Source organism: Macrobrachium rosenbergii, chromosome 32, assembly GCF_040412425.1.
Source record: "Macrobrachium rosenbergii isolate ZJJX-2024 chromosome 32, ASM4041242v1, whole genome shotgun sequence".
In the NCBI taxonomy this organism is placed as follows: domain Eukaryota; kingdom Metazoa; phylum Arthropoda; class Malacostraca; order Decapoda; family Palaemonidae; genus Macrobrachium; species Macrobrachium rosenbergii.
In genome coordinates, this window is record NC_089772.1 from 711,327 (window position 1) to 732,985 (window position 21,659).

At 37.1% G+C, this 21,659-nt stretch overlaps 1 protein-coding gene across 1 annotated transcript in view; it reads left to right on the top strand.

Moving 5' to 3' along the window:
* The first annotated feature begins 366 nt into the window (after window positions 1-366).
* Window positions 367-21,659, top strand: part of LOC136855601 (zinc metalloproteinase nas-38-like) — a 38,466-nt gene continuing 17,173 nt past the window's right edge. Inside the window, 10 exon segments of the mRNA XM_067132696.1 lie at window positions 367-492; window positions 6,677-6,709; window positions 6,935-6,964; window positions 11,664-11,732; window positions 12,348-12,531; window positions 16,019-16,209; window positions 16,485-16,679; window positions 17,482-17,608; window positions 17,793-17,927; window positions 20,131-20,214. Of these exon segments, the coding sequence (XP_066988797.1) occupies window positions 427-492; window positions 6,677-6,709; window positions 6,935-6,964; window positions 11,664-11,732; window positions 12,348-12,531; window positions 16,019-16,209; window positions 16,485-16,679; window positions 17,482-17,608; window positions 17,793-17,927; window positions 20,131-20,214 (1,114 nt within the window). The 5' untranslated portion in view covers window positions 367-426.

Here is a 21,659-nt window from a genome sequence, read left to right on the forward strand (position 1 = left end):
TACATGTAATTAAAAGCTAAAAATGGCTGAAAAAATGAAAAAAATCGTTTAGTTCAAAATTTCGGAGCTGAATGACTTTTAGATTATTTCCAAATATTTTATTCTAATTAGTTCGTGGAATATGTTAATGGAGATTGCCTCAGCTAGCCATTTGATATTCAAACGAACATTTCACCATTGAGCGTTGCTACACCGAAACTGTCGTCAATTATCGTAAGTGATTGAGGTCAAGTAAACAAAATCAATAAGGACGCCCACTTGAACCCTGTCACGAAAGGCGGCGTCACGAGAAATGATAGCATTCGTCAAAAGCAGCGGCGCGCCGCCCAAACATCGCGTTGCAGTAGAAGGAATCGTATAAAACCTGCACCGGGCACGGAGGCCACCACATTGCTCCTCGTTCACCAGACTCGTCAACAGGGCAAGATGGCGTTCAAGTGGTGCCTGTTAATTTGCTTCCCGGGTCTCATCCTCGGATTTGCACTTGATCAAGTAAGTCCTGTCCGCCAATTCTCAAACTGTCTCTTTAGACTGATACATGGTAGCTTGGGAGACTTCGTGTTTCTGAGTATGACTTACGGTTCCGGAACCTTCTCGTTTTATTAAAGGTCCAACTGTGGTGTCCCGGTCATTTTTGTTCTCAAAATTTGTTAGTAACTTTCCTTTAATGATGTAGGTGATCATGCAATGTGTGCACGATAGTGGGATTCATGTCAGTGCCGCTTACTATCCATTAAGTGAAAGTTTCTGTACCTTCTGGAAATTTAGAGGAACTTGTTACATGTGCACATATTTTCTATGTCCTCGTTTGACCAATTACAGCATAAATATTGACGGAACTTGACCCAAAATACTACCTAGCTTTGTGATTTTTGTAAGTTCCGTTATATAAAACAACTGCTTAGTTGATAAAGCGTACAGAATCCATAGAAAGAGACCCCTAAAGCAACAAAGAATGACTATAGTCCAGTTAACGCTTCTTTTTTACTTGAATTGGGCTATTTAACCCCTAGGGGCCCAAATGTCTTTGCCTGGGCCCTCTTCATAACACCTGCCTATTGCTTGATTATAATTAGTAAGACCACGCACACAAATTTGAGTCACTGATTTATATACATTACTGTAAAGTTGAACACTTTAACAGATGAAAACAAGAAATACTACAGTACACAGAAAATACAACGTAACCAAGGGAATAGCCAGCAATGATATGTACATAGTACTTAATGCTAAGATAAAATAATGATGATATCCATCTATTTTCATGTAATAAAAGTACATGTTTGTATATTTGTCCGTTATAGAAATCTGGACCGCTTGACAGACCCAGACAAAATTTTGCATGGAGCCCCTAAGTCACCCTGGAAAGGTTATAACTCAAAATGAAACACATTTCCTGTGACAGAAATACAAACACAGACCAAACAAGTGAAATTTTAATTTTTACCGGCGCTGTTCACCTTTTCTTCAGTAACTTTATGGGAGCCACCAGTAGCTTGGGTGGAAAACCACCACCTTTTCTGTTGGTGACGTCATAAAACTCCTCCCACTGGAAACCCTATAATCAGTTTAATACACCCAGAAAATTAAACAGATGTGTTTGGCTGCATTAGAATTACTTTCATTCAGTCATAAAACAACCACACCAGTCAGGCCTTACAATCCTCGCCATGGAAAAAGTAGTATCCGATTTTAAAAAAGATTGTCTGGGAGTCTAAATAGAAAGAAATGACTATTGACCCGGAGAGTAATAATCTCGAACTGTCATCAGCCATCTCTAGTGTCACAATGTTGTTGCGAGAAGTGTATTTTCTCGTCGTACTGAGACCAGGAGCTGCACATTTTGTATCTGACGAGAAATTACGAGGCCTCAAAAAAAAAAAAAATGTGCTCATATTTCTTATGAGACAACTCACTTTCAAATTCCATTACATTTTTCGAGTTCATGGTAACATGAGTGCCATTTTATGAGATGAAATATTTTGAAAAAAAATTTTTTTTTTTTTTGGTGTTGTTGTTAAATGAAGATTTTCCCCGAGATCAGAAAAAAGGACAATTATAAAATTTGATAGACATACTACGCAGCTGTTCTAGATAAATATTATGATAGTTTTTTGGTTTCTCAAAAACATTTAAGTTTCTAAAACTTTGATTCTGATATCTAATGCTGAAGGAAGAATAGTTCAGATACCAACCCCTCAATAAAAAGGATATTATTCCTGTTACAGGAGCCACTGGTGAAAAGTTTATGTTTAAAATGTGGCTTCGTTGTATCCTTTATCATCCTTCAGCTTTTCATTTTAAAAATACATAAATCTAAACTTTTAGCAGGCGCAAATCTATCAAAGTAAGGCCTCACTATTATTATTATTATTATTATTATTATTATTATTATTATTATTATTATTATTATTATTATTATTATTAGCCAAACTGCAACGCCAGTTGGAAAGCAGGATGCTAAAAGCCCAAGGCTCCAAAAGTAAGACCCGAGAGTAGGGAGAAGAAAAGGGGAATTAAAAAATAAAGAATAGAAGAAAAATGCCAGAGAAAATCAGATGAGATCAAAAATTATAATATGAAGTGAGACTCATGAATTCTCAAAAGAATGCATTTGTTCCTAATTTGAACTTGTGAAGTTCAAGGATTCAGCTACAAGACTAAGAGGGTCATTCCATAATTTGGTTGGAACTGGAATGATCAATCTCTTAGAACGCTGTGATATTGGTAAAAGCTGTTATAATCAACTCAGTGTCCAGTACTGCCTTGTCGATGATTTAATGGAACTATCAGGCTAGAGATTAACAGCAAGTTGATGGAAGCCAGACTATTTGTTTATCTTGAGAAGATTGAACTGGCCATTATGAAAGCAAAGCTGTTTGTTAAGAATAACTCTGGCCAGCCCTAGGAGAGCTGTTAATCAGCTCAGTGGTCTAGTAAAACTAAGGTATACTTAACTTTTAGTGGTCTGGCAAAATTATTAATAACAGAAGGACAGAGGACACTAGAAAAACCTTAACCTAGTCAGTGATCTTAAAAACAGCAGGTGACATCCGTGCCTGGAATATAAATTTGCACTTATTGAATAACAACAACACACAATCTTTGTATCTAACTTCATGTCTATCGCCTTGCTCTATACGTCACAAGCATACACAGTTATCCAGCACTTTCCTATGCAGTCAGTTGCTAAAGACCAAAGCAGGCAAATAATATTCAGTACATGGCAGAGTAAAGGAACTTAACATTTTCCTAAGATAAACAGTACTTGAGTTTTTAAGCCTCTTTTCATTTTGACTCAGGAAAGAAGGCCCCAAACACAGCATTGCTTGTCGGTTTCTGAGTCTCTTCTTTGCAAAGCGGAGTTCACTGAGCCAAAACGGATTTTACGAAGGGGGAGGTTCACACAGACAAATCAGAATTAACTGCCAGTTATAAAAGAAATCGATTTTGAAACTGCGTGTACTTCAAACGTTGATGGGATGACTTCTATCTTATATGCATCTCATATTTATTTTGCAAATTATTGCTGAACAGGTGGCTAAATTTGAATACAATATTTTAATGCTAGACTGAGGTTCTTTACGGTGGATAGTAAATGTTGCCCCAGATCGAATTTTCTTTTAGCTGTTTACTTGTTAGTAGCTATTTGGATTCTGATCATAATACTTTATTGTTATTATTATTATTATTATTATTATTATTATTATTATTATTATTATTATTATTATTATTATTATTATTACAGCTTTGTTCAGTATATTTCCAAACAACGCGTCATAAAATGTTTACGCATTCTTATTAGCTTTTGAGTATCTTAAAAGTCATGTGTTACATACTGGATATAACAGCCACATTAGGAAACACTTAGGCTACGCTCTTTGTATGATTACATGTCAGCCAAGATGGATTGTCTGTAAATGAAGCAGATTCCCTTTTATTCAAATTGTTTGCAGACGTATAGGCAGATCATCCAGATTATATATATATATATATATATATATATATATATATATATATATATATATATATATATATATATATATATATATATATATATATATATATATATATATATAATAAACGTTCAAAATCTATTGTTCACTATTTGTTTTAAGAATGGTGAATTAACACAGAAATACGAACTAACAATACGATAAGCAAGGAACGAATTAGTTGTACGCATATAATTATCAGACCTGTGTTCGCATGTTAAATGTTATGTCGGTAACATAACACTACAATCACACGAATGACTGACTACATTGTAACCAACATTCTTCTCAGGACAATGCAAACGAACGATGGACTTTAATGTTTAATTCGCTGCAGGTAAAAAAAAAATACATCTAGCTAATAAGAGGTATTTTGATAATTTCTTGCATGCAAATTACATTGTTGTCTATGAGGTTGCCTGTGGCTTGGAAGAGGTGACTGGGACAACCCCCTAATGCATTAGCTGGAGGACAGGAAACTTCACTTATAAAATGCAAGGCAGCATTGGTAGGCCTACTGTGGTTTTCTTCCTGAATTCTCTAGATATTCATATAATTCTTCTTGAGCATACAAAATAATGGGCGCTTTTTATGGGCAATTTACCTAAATATCGAGCTAAAGCTTAAAATCCATCCAGTTTCCGTCATCTGTAGTGTTGGTGACACACTACACACGGCATAAAAGGCTAGTCTAGGCATACAACTTTTTTTTTTCCATTGTTGAGTATTGGAACGATAATTGTATAGAATGAATTAATAAACGTTACAATTAAAAAGTAATTTTGACTGAAATGAGTTGAATGTGTGCTTGAAAGGTCAGTAAAATAAAATACCTGGCGAATCAGGAACATGGGCGTATCTTCATTGGTCTCCGCCTCATGTTTAAGCGGTAAACAACATTAAAGGTTATATTTCAGTTTACGGACGTAGACATTACTTTGGAATCATAATAAGTTATTTCTTTATACATGCAATGAGCCTGCGCATAGAATAAAGTTTCAGTTACAAGAAAATCTTGTGATCTGAACAGTTTTTGAGCATAGGTCTATGAGATGAATTATAATTACTGAAAGCTCATCGTTCATTTGAGTTTGATCTGAGTAAGGTCTAAAGAATACCTAATACGTTACTGGAGAAATAGTCTAATATTTACCACAGTAACCTAACGATGTAGAGAACGTTGATTAGTCCGCCAATCACGTGCCAACATGCGCATGTGCCACATCTTCAGCCGTGAGGGGGCAGATGAAATGAAACTGACTTTTTTTTTTATTTAGAACAATACGCAGAATGATACATAATAAATCCTTACACATGTAATGCATTAGTCATAAACTTTCAGAAACTAATATGATTCGATAAAGGAATCAGAAAACTGCATCAACAAATCTGTGAGAAAAACCGTCAAAGGCTTTTCCTGGTAAAAAGTTTCTGGCGTCACGCGTTTTCCAACTAACGAAGAGGAGGTGGAGAGTTGGAATACCATCCTGCCCCATAGTGATGATCACGGGCATTTCTCTACGTGTCAAATAGAAAGGTGTGCGTGCCATGAGAAAGATGTGGAGAAACTGATTCTGCCATGTGGCTGATGATCAGGATCGTGGGGTAATAGGTCTACACATATACTGTATATATGTGATATATGCAAACATTAGTGACTCGTGCCCAATCTTGCCTAGACAATAAAACCCCAAGAAAAGGAACAAAATGAGAAGTATATTACGTGTAGCTCAAAATACTCAAATTACCGTTAAAATTTCGCCTCCAACGCCCCTCGCACTCAGCGCAAAATTCTACTAAGCCACAATCACACCTGGCTGTGCAGACGGCGCATGCGCGCTTGCGATTAAGCATACTGGTCAACGATGTCATAACTATGTAAATATACACAAGCAAAAGAAATTATGTGGTAATCTGCATTGAGGTACTTACGCACACATGTACAGCACAGTGCATATTTCAACGATATTGTTCTGAGTCTCAGTGGTTTAGGATTGTGGTAGGGTGGTAGCGTGACCAGGAACGTCTTATACGATGCCAGTATTTTCTGTGCGAAGGACTAATTATTCCTTATTAGTAGAAGTTTCCCGGTATTTTATTATGGACTTTTTTTCGATGAACATCCTATATTAACAGCACTTACTCAGTTAAACACGTGATTTATTGATTAAATCGACTAGGAAATTTTCAACAGAAAGCAATGGCCGTCAATAGAAAAAATGAAACATATCTATGAGAAAACCAGTTACAGTAATCAGATATGAACCATGTAGGAAATGAATTCACAGCTGCAATTAGTAAAAGTTTAAGATTAGTGTGTAGCCAAGTTCTTATCTTAAAGCTGATTTAAATCAAATGTATATTAGGTTACACCGAAAAGCAATGACTTCATTTAACAAAGCAGAAACGACGAATGTCAGAAGTTCAAACGGCCTCCGTTCTTGACGTACTGTTTCGGAAGGTCAGGGTCAAAGGCGAAAAGCCCACTCTTCATTGATGTCAAATCCTTCTAATCCTTTAAAAAAGCCAGCCAGCATTTAAAATGTATTGTCAGTCGGTCATCAGTAATTCATGCCGATAATCTTTTGCATGAAAGCAGCATCATTTCAAAGTTGAACAAGAAAATCATATCAACGAAAATGTTAATATAAAAAACTTGACGAAAAATCTCGCTTTTTCAGGAAGCAGCTTCTACTATCAAACCCATCATTCTGGTAAGTCACTATATTGTCAATGTTAAAACCAGCATTTTCTTCTATCAATATTAAATTCACTTGATCTTTCACTTCGTCATCGCTGTGCCCAGTAAGAAATTTAACAAACGTTAACTGCAGGAGTTCGACATTCAAAGTTCTGAATTTAACCTCTGTAAGATGACAAGATAATCAAAATGCTGAAAGAAAAGAAAAAACAACTAAAATGACTTGTTTCATCCGCAGGATGATCCTCCCCTGATCACTCTGGATCCGGTAAGTCCGACGACTTTTTCTTTCTTTCGTTCGTTCGTTCGTTCGTTCGTCGCTCATTCATTCTGCGCGGGAGGGGGGGAACAAGGCAGGAAATCAAATAAATTTCTTTGCGCTCTTCTGTCAAACGGAATTCACAAATGAGCAAAAGAAAATAAGAATGTGACAATAACATATAACTAATCACCTTAATCATCACCGCCTCGAATACTGCTTGACTGAAAGAACCTCTCACTCTATCAGGACTTGTTATTAGCAGTAAAATTCTCCTTAAAGCTTTATTCTTAAATCCACAAAGTCTTTGACTCCTGATATTCCCTTCAAAGCTTTAATCTTAATAAATTCACAAAGTCTTTTGGATAAAATGTCATTATAATACTACGATTCATGTCTACACAGCAAAAGAGTTCATACTAGACTAATATGTAACCTTACTTTTCCATGCGACTTTAGTCTATTTGATTTCCAGGTCCTATTCAGCCTGCCCGTTGTTGGGCATCGTTGCTTCTTCTAAACCTTTGAGAGATTCATCCTTATCAATCCTTTCTCCTTCTGGTTTTATTTGATTCTTTTAGATGTACCTCCACGCAAAGATTAATCATTTGGTTTCATATGAACCTATGTGTGTGTGTGTGTGTGTGTGTGTGTGTGTGTGTGTGTGTGTGTGTATAAGTAAATGTGTGTGTGTGTATAAGTAAATATAAAATATTTTCTGTTAAAACAGAATTCCATCTAACAATGGTTGCCCATAAAAACAGTGCTATATTTCTGAAACAACTGTTTCCCTCAACTGACAGGTAATAAATTAAGAGTAACAGATCAGTGATAATCATATAATTAGAGGAAAGTTCCAGAAGTCGGCCGCTACGTCACTCCTGCTGACAGCTTCTTCTTAATCTTGTTCACCGCTGCTTGGTCGAAGATTTTTCAATCACATCTGAGTCACAGTCCTCTTTTGAGAGATTCGTCGTATTTCTTTTCTTGATTAGTACTGCCTGATGGTAGAGTCAGTACTAATAAAAAAAAAATAGAGCCTAGGATTCAGATCTGACTGATAAGAAAATGTCAACAGTGAAGTGTCCCTTTCTTACAATAACTGTAGTTCTTATTTCGGAAGATTTTGTGCTTGACACTTTTACGAAAATTCACCTGCTGAATTTTCTAGCATCAACATCTATAGCAATTCCAGGAAGTCTTGAGAGAGAATGGCAAACATCTGCTTCAGAGAAATACTAAAATCTTGTAGCTCCACACGCTGACAATAGGCACAAACGCTAATGGCAACATAAGCTCCCAGCTGACATGGAGCCTAAAAGGAAAGTGTTATAAATACAATCACTGCAAGGATGGAAGTTTTCACGCAGAGCAAAAGTTAAGTATACGTTAGTTTTACCAGACCACTGAGCTGATAAACAGCTCTCCAGAATGCTGGTCTCTCAGACACGAAGAACATTTCAACAATGATAGAACAGAGGGTCTGAAGTATATCAATATCATATAGTTCTGTTTTCTGGGAGATTTTAATGGCAAGCTCTAATCGTTTTGGAAGAGGGTGCTTGGAATTAGAGGAAACGGCAAGCATTACTGAAGGTTCTAAATTATAAATGGTATAGTTACCAACACCAGTGAATGGTGGAGACATATTTGATTTTGCTAGTTTGGCTTCGCACACCTCCACACGCTCATTTTATATCGTCCAGATCTTGGTAAGGCTACGTGTTGTACTGCATGTTTGACGGAGCACCAGACCAACAATAACTTTATTGCTGATTGCTCAGAAAACTTGAACAGGATTTAGAGCCTAACTTCCATCAGCTTTCGAAGCTGCGAAACATAAGACTCTCCAGGGCTGTTAAGTCCAGGGCAGCAGTAGAAAGGATTCGAAGAAGTCTGGACAAATGATGTTCACTTAGAAGGGCGTTAAAGGTCTCGGTAGTTCCATCTTGAGGAATTACATGCCTGTCAGGTAGCAAACATTTACTTTCTCAATATCTACTTGATAGGTGCTGGATTACAACACTGAGAAAATAAGACTTTAACGGTAATCTCAAACTTTTATCATAGTGGATAACGATGGAAATTTAATCTCGATCTCCTTTTGAATATCGTGAAAATCAGATCTCATCCCACCTGTAATGTAAGTAGATAAAAGATGGAACCTGAAAAAGCTTTTTCTTCTCTTACTAATGCGAAAATTCATCGCATGTTTTAAATTTGGTATCTCATGCACGATGATCAATATACTTATTTTCCTCATTTTTGTGAAATTCATTTCCTCAGCATGTCGACTACAAATATTAATATGCAGCATGTATAGTATGGAGCAAGTCTAAAAAGTCCCTGAACTTGCAGAGCAGGTTTCGACAAATGAGAAAAAAGCGAAGACTGCAGCCGGGAGACTGACCACTCAGCCATTTTGACGCTGAAGAAGTGAAGAGTGTCACAACGTCTCATCTTATGTAAATGAGGATGTGCATGTCCTATTCATGTCAATGAGGATGCGCATGTCCTACTCATGTTAATGAGAATGCGCATTTCCTACTCATGTCAGTGAGGACGCGCATGTCCTACTCATGTCAGTGAGGATGCGCATGTCCTACTCATGTCAATGAGGATGCGCATGTCCTACTCATGTACATGAGAATGTGAATGTTCTACTCATGTCAATGAGGATGTGGATGTCCTACTCATGCCAGTGAGGATGTGCATGTCCTACTCATGCCAATGAGGATGTGCATGTCCTACTCATGTTAATGAGAATGCGCATGTCCTACTCATGTCAGTGAGGATGCGCATGTCCTACTCATGTCAATGAGGATGCGCATGTCCTACTCATGTACATGAGGATGTGAATGTTCTACTCATGTCAATGAGGATGTGCATGTCCTACTCATGCCAATGAGGATGTGCATGTCCTACTCATGCCAATGAGGATGCGCATGTCCTACTCAAGTCATTGAGGATGCATGTCCTACTCATGTCAATGAGGATGTGCATGTCCTACTCATGTAAATGAGGATGCGCATGTCCTGACCTCATGTCAATGAGGATGCGCATGTCCTACTCATGTCAATGAGGATGTGCATGTCCTACTCATGCCAATGAGGATGCGCATGTCCTACTCATGTCAATGAGGATGTGCATGTCCTACTCATGTCAATGAGGATGTGCATGTCCTACTCATGTCAATGAGGATGCGCATGTCCTACTCATGTACATGAGGATGTGAATGTTCTACTCATGTCAATGAGGATGTGCATGTCCTACTCATGCCAATGAGGATGTGCATGTCCTACTCATGCCAATGAGGATGCGCATGTCCTACTCAAGTCATTGAGGATGCGCATGTCCTACTCATGTCAATGAGGATGTGCATGTCCTACTCATGTAAATGAGGATGCGCATGTCCTGACCTCATGTCAATGAGGATGCGCATGTCCTACTCATGTCAATGAGGATGTGCATGTCCTACTCATGTCAATGAGGATGCGCATGTCCTACTCATGTCAATGAGGATGTGCATGTCCTACTCATGTCAATGGGGATGTGCATGTCCTACTCATGTAAATGAGGATGCGAATGTTCTACTCATGTCAATGAGGATGTGAATGTCCTACTCATGTAAATGAGGATGTACTGTACATGTTCTACTCATGTACACGAGGATGCGCATGTCCTACTCATGTCAATGAGGATGCGAATGTCCTATTCATGTAAATGAGGATGTGCTTGTCCTACTCAGCAAAAGTTCTTAATTAAGCCGCCTTGCAGATTCCCAAGAACAACGCTTTATACTTGGAGAGATTTTCCATAAATGCAAATTATCCTTCCTCCAATGTCACAAAATGACAAAGGTCTACCTTCCACTATGTACTGGCCAGTGTTACATAGTGTATTCACTGAAACTACGAGACTCGTTTGACAAAATGATATATTTTAAAGGTGACGAGCAGGCATTCATAACATTAAGACCTAGTCTCAGTCAACAAAGAGCAGTTACCAATTTGCCCGATGGGATATAAGTTTGGATGAACCCTTCAGCTGAAAGCTATATAAAGGAATAATTCTTGGTTTCGGCTACATAAAAACTCGCCATAGAACAGCAAATCTTTGCATGCCAATTTCATGGAAGGATAAAACAATTGTTTGTTAAGATCTTTTCGTATTATTCACTGTAGGTCAAAGAACGCACCATTACCCAAATGATGTCTGATGATTTATTATTCGAACATTTAATTAGAGAGAATGGCTAAAGCTCTATACAGCCATTCTACATCTCCATAATTGACTTTCTAAGCTCAGTTGGTAAAGAAAAAGATCATGCGAAGAGCTCTTCATTTCCAGCTTGAATCATTACCGTTATGCTATAAAGAATGGCCTTTAACAATTCTTTTATTATCTAGAAGTACCATCCAGCATTAATTAGTATGATGAGGAAATGAAAAGCTTCGATGGAAACCACTTCACTTTCCCTATGTAGTGAGAGGCATTGACCCCGCTCACATTGAAAGTGCTGTACAGTACATTGTGAATGAATGCGTATTCCTTGAGTGCTAATAAACTCTTATTTGTTTTCCTACTGTGGTCACGATGCCTTCCAGAGGGACCCATAATATATGTATTCCGTAATATAACTGTTTAGAAAACCTTCTTTGTCCCTGTTCTCTGAGCAGTTTTCTTCACTAAATGATTTCCTTCACAGAATGGAGACCCACCCATGATTTCTCCTCCGAGAGAGACCACAGACGTTCCCGTTCTGAGGAAAGAAGACGTAAGTTGTGCGCACAGAGTGTGCACTTTTCTGTTTGTTTGTCGACACTTTGGACATTAGAAATGACTGTTATTTTCAGTGAGCATCAATTAAGAACCTTTTCTCTAGAAGTAACTCTTGGTATACTATTAGAAATACACTTTAAGTGTATTATTGATAACAATGTACCAACACTGTATAGAGAAGCAAATGGTTTTATTTTATCCTCATCCTTAAAGACTGTGACTGTTCTGCATAGTTTTCATAATCTTCAGTTTTAGCGGCCAGATGTTGACTCAAATGACCAAAAAGAGCCCGTATTAGTACCGTTGGGAATAATTAAATATTCATATCATTTGTGAGGATATTATTTCTCAGCCCTATTTCATGTTTACATTTCGTTCGCAAAGGTTTATCATTAACTTCTGTTGTCGGCACCATAATCTTGATAACGAATACGTCTTTTCAAAACTTCTATAATATGAATGAGAAGAGTAAACACTGATTCTTTTGTGACCTGGTGCGTCTTTTCGCCAAACACAGTGCCTGATCCTTTTCACTTTTTCTATTCTGAACTAAAGAAGATGATCAAATGTTTTACTGTGCTAATTGTATCTTGTTAACGCGTCCCCACAGGTCGGAGGATTTGAGAACATCAACCCCACTCATGTCAACGGCGAAGAGCTGTTTGAAAGCGACATCTTGCTGTCTCCTGAGCAGAGGAGGCAATTTCTGGAGAGGAAGGCCATAGCAACCCTTTCCTCGAGGTGGCCAAATGGACCAAAGGGAACTCCAGTTGTACCTTACCAGTATGGAGACAGTGAGTGAATGACCACTTGCATTATGTTGAATGGAGTGGAATATAGAATTTAGGCCAAAAGCCAAGCGCTGTGACCTATGAGGTCATTCAGCGCTGAAAGGGAAATTAAGAGTAGAAATGTTTGAAAGGTTAATAGGAGGAAAACAATTGATGGGAGGGTGTGGAAAGAAAGATATGAGAAAGATAATATAAACGGAGGTACCATAAAAATAATGAAAGTGGTTTCATCTAGGGGCCCTAAGGGGCGCTGCAGAGAACCTTGAGTAATGCCTACAGTGCACCATGTAAGGTGCACTGACGTTTCTATCCCTTACAGGCGCATTATGTTGAATGTACAGATTTCTGTGGCTATAGGACAGATGTAATACAAGAAACCCTCTCTCAAAGATGCCCTTCGGCATATCCAGAATTTATATATTATTAGCTGACCAACCTGGCGCTGCCCAGGAAAACTCTGAATGACAACCAATAAACTCTCTCTCTCTCTCTCTCTCTCTCTCCTCCCTTACACCCCTCTACTCTCTCTCTCTCTCTCTCTCTCCTCCCTTACACCCCTCTCTCTCTCTCTCTCTCTCTCTCTCTCTCTCCCTTTCCTGTTAAGATAGTTGCTTCAATTGCAATGCCCAGCATTTTTGACATTTTATATTTCACCCCTTCTCACCCCTCATTCCTATTGGGCCTGAATTTGGACTTTAAAGGCGTTGGGAGTGCACTATTCATCTCAGTGACCTCGAAAACTATGGATTAGAGACTAATATTTGTCATTTTTGACATTTTATATTTCACCCCTTCTCACCCCACCTTCCTATTGGGTCTGAACATGGACTTACGGACATCAGGAGTGTCACCATTCATCTCAGCGACCTCGAAAACTAATGGATAAGACACTAATATCTGTTGTTTTAGGTTACTTTTCCTTATTACCACCTTCCCACCGTCACCCCTTTGGTGCCAGTGATGTCTTACCCCCATAGTATTCTTTTTCAGATAGTAAGTCATATGTATACCAAGTTTAGTTGAAATTGCTCAATGCATTTCAGAGTTATGCTGGAATACACACACACATACATTCATATAAATATATATATATATATATATATATATATATATATATATATATATATATATATATATATTATATGTATGTATATACATATTTATATATATACATATATATATGTATGTATGTATATATATATATATATATGTATATATAAAATATAAATATATATATACGTATATAAAATATGAATATAAATGTATATATATATATATATATACTGTATATGAATATATATATATATATATATATATATATATATATATATATATATATATATATATATATATATATATATATATATATATATATATATATATATATATATATATATATATATATATATATATATATACATATATATATATATATATATATATATAAAGATAAATATATATATATATATATATAAATAAATGTATATATATACATATATATATATTATAAATATAAATGTATATATATACATATATATATATATATATATATATGAATATATATATATATATATATATATATATATATATATATATATATATAAAAATAAATGTATATATATACATATATATATATATTATAAAATGGAAAACCTATATAATACATATAATAAATATATCTATATATATCTCTCTATATATATATATATATATATATATATATATATATCTACATATATTAAGAATATATATATATCAATATATATATATATATTTTGATATATATATATATACATACATCATACATATACTCCTAGTGACCCAGTGCTGGAAAAACTCTGAATGACAACCAATAAACTCTCTCTCTCTCTCTCTCTCTTCATCTCTCTCTCTCTCTCTCTCTCATTAAGATAGTTGCTTCAATTACATGCCCAACATTTTTGACATTTTATATTACACTCCTTCTCACCCCCCCACTCCTATTGGGGCTGAACTTGGAATTAGGGCATCGGGAGTGTCACTATTCATCTCAGTGACCTCAAAAACTTATATCTGCCGTTTTTGACATTTTATTTTGCACCCCTTCTCAACCCCCTTCCTATAGGGGCCGAATTTGGACTCAAAGGGCACTGGGAGCGTCACTATACATCTCTGTTACCTCTAGAACTATGGATTAGACACTAATATCTGTCGTTTTCGGTCATTTTTACATGTCACCCCTTCCCACCCCCATCCCCTTTGGTGACAGTGATGTCTTACCCCTCACTGTATTCTTTTCCAGATAGTAAGTCATATGTATACCAAAATGAGGTATGATAAACTCATAGAGCTTATTTAGTTACTAAGTCTTCGGGCAGAGCCAGCCCTGTTTCAGGGAAACCCTCCACCCCCACCACCTTTGGTACTAGTAATGTCTTACCCCCACAGTATTCTTTTCCAGATAGTAAGTCACATGTATACCAGGTTTGGTAGAAATTGCTCAATTTGTCTCAGAGTTATGCTGGAACACACACACACACACACACACACATACATACATACATTCATTTTATATATATAGATTACTATTATAGCATCATCAGTAAGTTAAACAAAGCAAAGGCTCTCAGCAGAACCCTGGAGGCTTGTGCAACACAGCAGAACTTCCAAGAGTAGAGGGAAAGAACAGGAAAAAAAGGGGTGAAAATGAAAATATGCCTTTAAAATCTATGCAAATGATTCGGAATATCTTCCTATGCATACAAAAAATTCACCAGAATTATGCAAGTCCTTGTGACTTGCACATTACCATGCTTCCATGGCAACAACTTTAGTTTGTTTGGGCAGTGCTTACTCCGGCGACACAAACCTCCTCCATCACAAGACTTAATCTGCTGACAATCCTCCTCCATCCTGGGACACATTCCTGCGACAAACTCCTTCTCTATCCACAGGCTTATTTGAGACTCCCTTCCATCCACATGTTGACTTTATAGTCATTCTGCCGCCTCCCCTTTTCCCCATAAACTTCGTTTCTACATCCCAGAGTTTTATAGTCCAGTGGTACGCTCTTTCTCTGTTCGAAGGCTTCTGAATTCTTCACCTTTTATACCAACCTATTTGCTTTCATTAGCTTTATGACTGAAAACTCCTCCTCATATTGCTGCATTTATTACCTTGCCAAACATTTTGTATATGCGTACATCATATAATAATTCATAGTTCATCTCAACCACTTCTTTCTATTTTCTTTCTTTTTGCAGTCAACATTCAAACTTCACTGCCCTTAAGGAGATTTGACTCAAGAACCTCTTCACATAACCAAATTATGTTTCCTTGGACATTCCTCTTTTCTTCCAGACCTTTTACAGAGTTCTTGATGCCTTCCTTGCCCTACCCTTCCGGTGATTTACTCTGGCCTTATTCTACTGCCATCTATTACATTTATTCCTAACTACTTATATGAGTCAACTGCATAATTTTTGGGACTATTTCTTCTGTATTATTCCAGCGGCTGTAAATACAACAGCAATAGAGGCAGCGCTGGCTCACTGGGAGGAACATACTTGCATTGACTTCCAGCTAATCAGTGGTACTGCACCAAGCAATTACTTGAACTTCACTAAAGGCTCCGGGTGCTGGTCATATGTCGGAATGCTGACAACGCCACAAGACATATCTATTGGAGACGGATGCAATGGGGTAAGTCTTCAGTGCCCCGTAAAAAGAAATCCAACCCAGTGCCCTTAACTTATATGATACACTATTACAATGTAACAAGCCTTGCTTTCATAAACGAACACATTGCAATTTTACTTCAAGTTGTTGGATCTTGATGAAATATACTTAGGCTTTCTTTCTCCCATTTTAATTGGCATTTCTTTGATCCACACCACCAATCCATTTGATGCATTTCCTTCAACAGTTGCTCCTACTCAGGTCCCTGATGCTATTGTCTTCTCTTATTCACTTTCCAGCTGGGGACTGTTGCTCACGAGGTGGGCCACGCCATAGGATTCTTCCACGAGCAGTCACGTTCCGACAGGGACGACTATGTTTCCATCATTTTCGAAAACATACAAGCCGGCAAAGAAGGAAACTTCCAGAAAAATGTTGACAACAACTACTCGGTCAAATATGATTTCACATCAGATTTGCATTATGGCTCAGATGTACGTTGTCCCGTCATTTATTTGGGTCTGTAAATTCTATAGTTTCAACTGCTCTCATTACCTCTACGGGATAATTAACCTTTAACGTCTTTATGGGTGACAAAACAGTCTGAACCACATAAAGCAGCTTTGAGGTCATCCATGATACTAGAGAACAGATGTCGTCGGATTTCAGTACCGAATGAAGACAGTGTTGGAAGGCTATGGGCAAAAACCTTTTACTATTGGTAATTCTTTTCTGTACATCTGAGAGTGTTTCTTTGTGATAGCCTGTCTGCTTATGATACTGTCTGACAAACAAGTTGGTCAGCTAAGATGATACAAATTAAGATTTGTTGCTTTTGTCTGTGACAAACATCACTGTCTTCGTTCCTGTAAACGTAAAAATGCGTTCTTATAAGAGATAATGCAACTTTGAGGCACTACAAATCATCTTTCCTTTGAGATACCACAGAAAATATTCTATATTGCAGTATCAAGTTTTCAGAATCCCCTTTCTGATGATACCACATCATTCATTACTTACTTGAAGTAGGATGGTTGCGTCATTCTTCTGTTTAGTAATGGGCAAAGTTTTCTTTGCACAAATATGGTTTAACTAGTCATGAATCACTCATCATTGAGAACATAGGATCATTTTCTGATTTTCGCCATTTTCATGCGAATGTTTTCATCTGAACTATTATTGCTATAAACTTTTTGATAGGAATTGGATTAATGTTGCTTTGACTGACCAAGTTGCATAGAAATCTTTCCCTGCATTTCTGCATTTAATCAAAGTCTCACCTTTTTGCCGGAACAGTACTTCTCTGTGAACGGAAAAGATACAATAACGACAAAAAATCCGTTGGCACAAGGACTTATTGGCCAAAGGACTGGCCTGAGCCACTATGATAAGCTCCTGGCGAATACGATGTATCCTTGCATTGGTGAGTGCTATTGAATCATTGTAGTGTGGATAGTAAAGAAGGTTACGATTAGAACTTACGGTCAGTACAATGCGCTTTACAGTCATGCTATAACTGAGACAGTGAACAAGACTCTTAGCAGTGAAGGAATGCAATCATCTAATGCTATTTTTCTGGTCCCTCTCTGCACTGATGTGGAAATCAGCAAAATGGATGCAAAATTGCAGCATATCCACGAACCCTTGTCAGAACGATGGCTACGTTGGTAAAAACTGTACCTGTGTCTGTCGCAGCGGAACAAGTGGCGCCAACTGCCAGACTGTTAATCAAGGCTACTATGGTATGTGACTGTCGACCCTTTGTCAACTCTACACTAAGTCATTTTCTGCTTTGGTAAAAAAGAATGAGAATCAAAACTTATGGTTATAGTAACTGTTAACAGTGTATTTGTGTACATTTTCTCCAGAAAAGAAAGAGGATAGGTATGGCATGAGTTTTCGGATAGGTGGCTCGCTATAATGACAATGGCATACGAAAGCATTGTAAAAAGGACACTTCACACCAAACACGTTATGATTCGTTTTAATTATTCTTGATATATAGGTATTGCTGCAAGCATCTTCAAAATAAACTAGATTAGTTGTTTAAGAATTCAAAGAAGTCAACTAGGAAAAAAGTTTCATGAGAAATGACAACGATTTGACTAAGAATATTACACACCGCATTCCGTCGTGACTGTAAGGCCTTCATCGAAAGAAAAGCCCTGTTGCGAGTATCTCTGAGGGGACATTGTCTGCTCGTAAAATCGCTTGATAATGAAAGCAACATGCTGAATAGGATGAATGTGAGTAGAATAAATTACGGGAAGAACTGGGACTTGCTGGGACTGTTCTTGAGATAAGGATTCATCCTGCTGTAGTAGGCGCTTCCATTTCATCTGTCCAGTTATTTAGCTAAATAGCCCCGAAAGTGCCGAAGCACTGAGCTATTATAATTATTTGTATGCTTAAGAAGAAAATATTTAAATTTGCAGATTATTCTGGAAAGAAAACCTCAATGCCATTGCTATCTTGCCGTGTTGTATGCAACTGAAATCTCCCTCCTTCCAGCCAATATAACAGTTGTTCCATTCATCCCCCCCAGCCCTAGACAACCTCATGGAGTACAACATTCTTGCATATTTCGAACATTAACCTACTCATGTAATTTGCATGCAAGAAATGATTAAAATACCTCCTATTCGCACTCGCATAGCCAGCCGAAAAGCCAGACAGTGAACAGACGAAACCCAATCCAGTTCATTCAGCATGGTCACGCTACGACATTCTGCATCACTTTACGAAGTATATCAGTCAGATCTTATCTCTTTTTACATTTCAATTAGTAGGGTACATTTCATATACTAATTAGTCTGAGAAAAACTTTTATAAAATGAAAATTAGAATCAATTATAACGAGTAAAAGATAAAACTACAAGAAAATCTCCTTACTTAAACTAAATAAAGTCCGCTTGACTGAAGGGTGGGGAGTAGAGGTTCGGGTGGCAAGCCTGCAACGCCGAACGTTTGAGTAGACTAGTTGTGGCGCACGGCGATAACTTATAAATCTTACATATGCCTCTTATCCTATTAATATCATAACTGAATGTCGTATTGACGTAGAATATCTCTACAAATATGAAGAAGTCAGATATATCAAAAAAGGAAAATGGGAATGTTGTTTCTTTTTACATGAATGGTTTAAAGGGAGTCACGTAGGCCTAGAATGAATGGTGACGGTTACAGTGCTTTTGGGAGTTAGTTCAACATCAGGATGCGAATAGCATTGAGGAACTGAAACTGGCTAGAATGCTTAATATAAGGAATAAACATAATTTACTGTTGCTTTTCATTAATTATGTCCCAAAAGATCTATTCACTTATTTTCTGATGTTCTTGAAATATATTGGTTTTATTGGTTAGTTTTTTCCATTAGATAAATAAATTAATAAATAGCTCATAATATAACCTAGACTCGTACTTACCTTGCTCTTACTCTGCTATAAATAAACATAGAGGTATCATACAGGTGTCATTTAATATCAGATGAAATGCTGTTTCAATTTTGTTCCTGGGTAATTTCTACATATATATTATGTGTATGTCCATAGCTGGCTTTCAAAACATAATTAACACAATTTTGGGGGTACATTTTAAGAAATGAATAGCTCTACCACATAGTAAACACTTCAAATTGGCAATATAATGGTAAAAGCAGATTCCTCGTGCCTTAAAACATATAAAACGATAGTTCAGTTATGTCTGTAAGTCTTGTGGGCAAATTTTTACGCCATTTTTGCGCCACCTGGTGAATAATCACCAGATGCCATTTGGTGAATACTGGCATATGCCTTGTGTATGAACCATGAAGATAACTGATGTAATATTTGTAGCACTGTAGTACATGTGCTAATCTTCAGTTCTGTACCAGATGGGTGTCTTTAGATCAAGATGTCTTTTGTTGTTGTTGCAAAACCCCATTAACAGTATCTGTTTGTATTGCAGATAGTCTTGTCACAAGTTGTACAGCGAATATTACTGCACCAGGAACAATAACATCTCCCAACTACCCTAATAATTATCCAGCAAGTAAGTTTAAAGTATCATATTAGGGAATTACAACTCCTGGGTACCCCAGCACTTGACCACCGGTAAGTTTTCTGAATCACACCGTTCATTCTGGTGTTCTTGTACCTTTGAACTGCAGTATCTCCATTCACTGAAATGAAGAATCTTCTGGAATTCAGTTATTTGTTTCATAGGTTCCGAATGTACTGCTCCTTTAATTTAATTCCCAAGTTACATGTCACACAGACAGATAAACTTAGTTATTTTGTTATGCACCCAACAGGCCATTTGCCATTGTACTGGATTTCCTGGTATGAATGAGATATCTGCGTTCTCAGTGGCAAATAAGAACAAATACTTGTGTGCTTTCCTGCTCAGTGGCATAACTGATATAAGACAATGATGGGTTCAGCCTTGCCTCCCAGATTCGGCTGAGTGCATCCTTACAGCCATTTCTTCCTCTTTCCCAAATACTAGAGAACAATGGTCAACTAAAACCTGAGACTTATTGCCCTATTATTTCCCCTTTCCCTCAGTGGCAGTTTTGCAGTAAGTGACTGGTAATTAGTTATGAATTATGAAAGCAAGTAATGTTTTTAGAGGAAATATTTCTGTAACAGAATATTCCCGACAGGAACACCACAGAAAGTGACTGAGGACCGGCATTCATGAATTAACATAAGAAACCCTGTCTCCTAGGCATGGGCGTAATTACATTTAATTATTGTGAGAAGAAATATTGACAACTTTCCCATAGGGATCTACTGTTCGGGCCATTAGGATTTACCTTGTAAAACTTGTGGCACAGACGGAATGAGTGCAGTCTGTAAATGCAGAAGTCCTTCATATATTTAGCTTTCTGGAAAAGCCTTACCAACCCTTTACCCTCCCCAAATGAAAATAATCAGTCCCAGGCAGTACCTTTATAGTCAAAATACAGTTAATGAAAACTATATCATGAGGAATGCCATATGTATTGATTAATAGATTAAGTTATCTTACAGAAAAGTCACTGAGAATTCAAGTATTTTGTTATCAATATCTTGAATTTCATTCACAGTGAATTATTATTTAAGCATAGTATCTCTTCTACTGGCATTAGGCAATACAAAAGGTTAGTAATCGAGGCTGCCATTGACATGCAAATAACTTTTGGCACTGTTTAGACAAAAAAGATCAGATCCAGAACAAAGGCAAGATGACAACAATACTTTCAATGTATGTGGGCAATCATCAACAACAATCCAAATTAAGAGAAAAGTCCAAAGTTAGCCAATATTATAACAAATCTATATCCTCTGTCCTAAGGAATTTAGAGGGTCAAATCACAATGGTATTAGCACTTTCACGCATGACCAGTTTTTGGTTAAACTCACCATGGATATTATTCGAGTCCTGACATTACAAGGCACAGACTGAGGTACAGCGGGGCAGCAAGATCTAGATCCAGATCCATGTTGATTGTA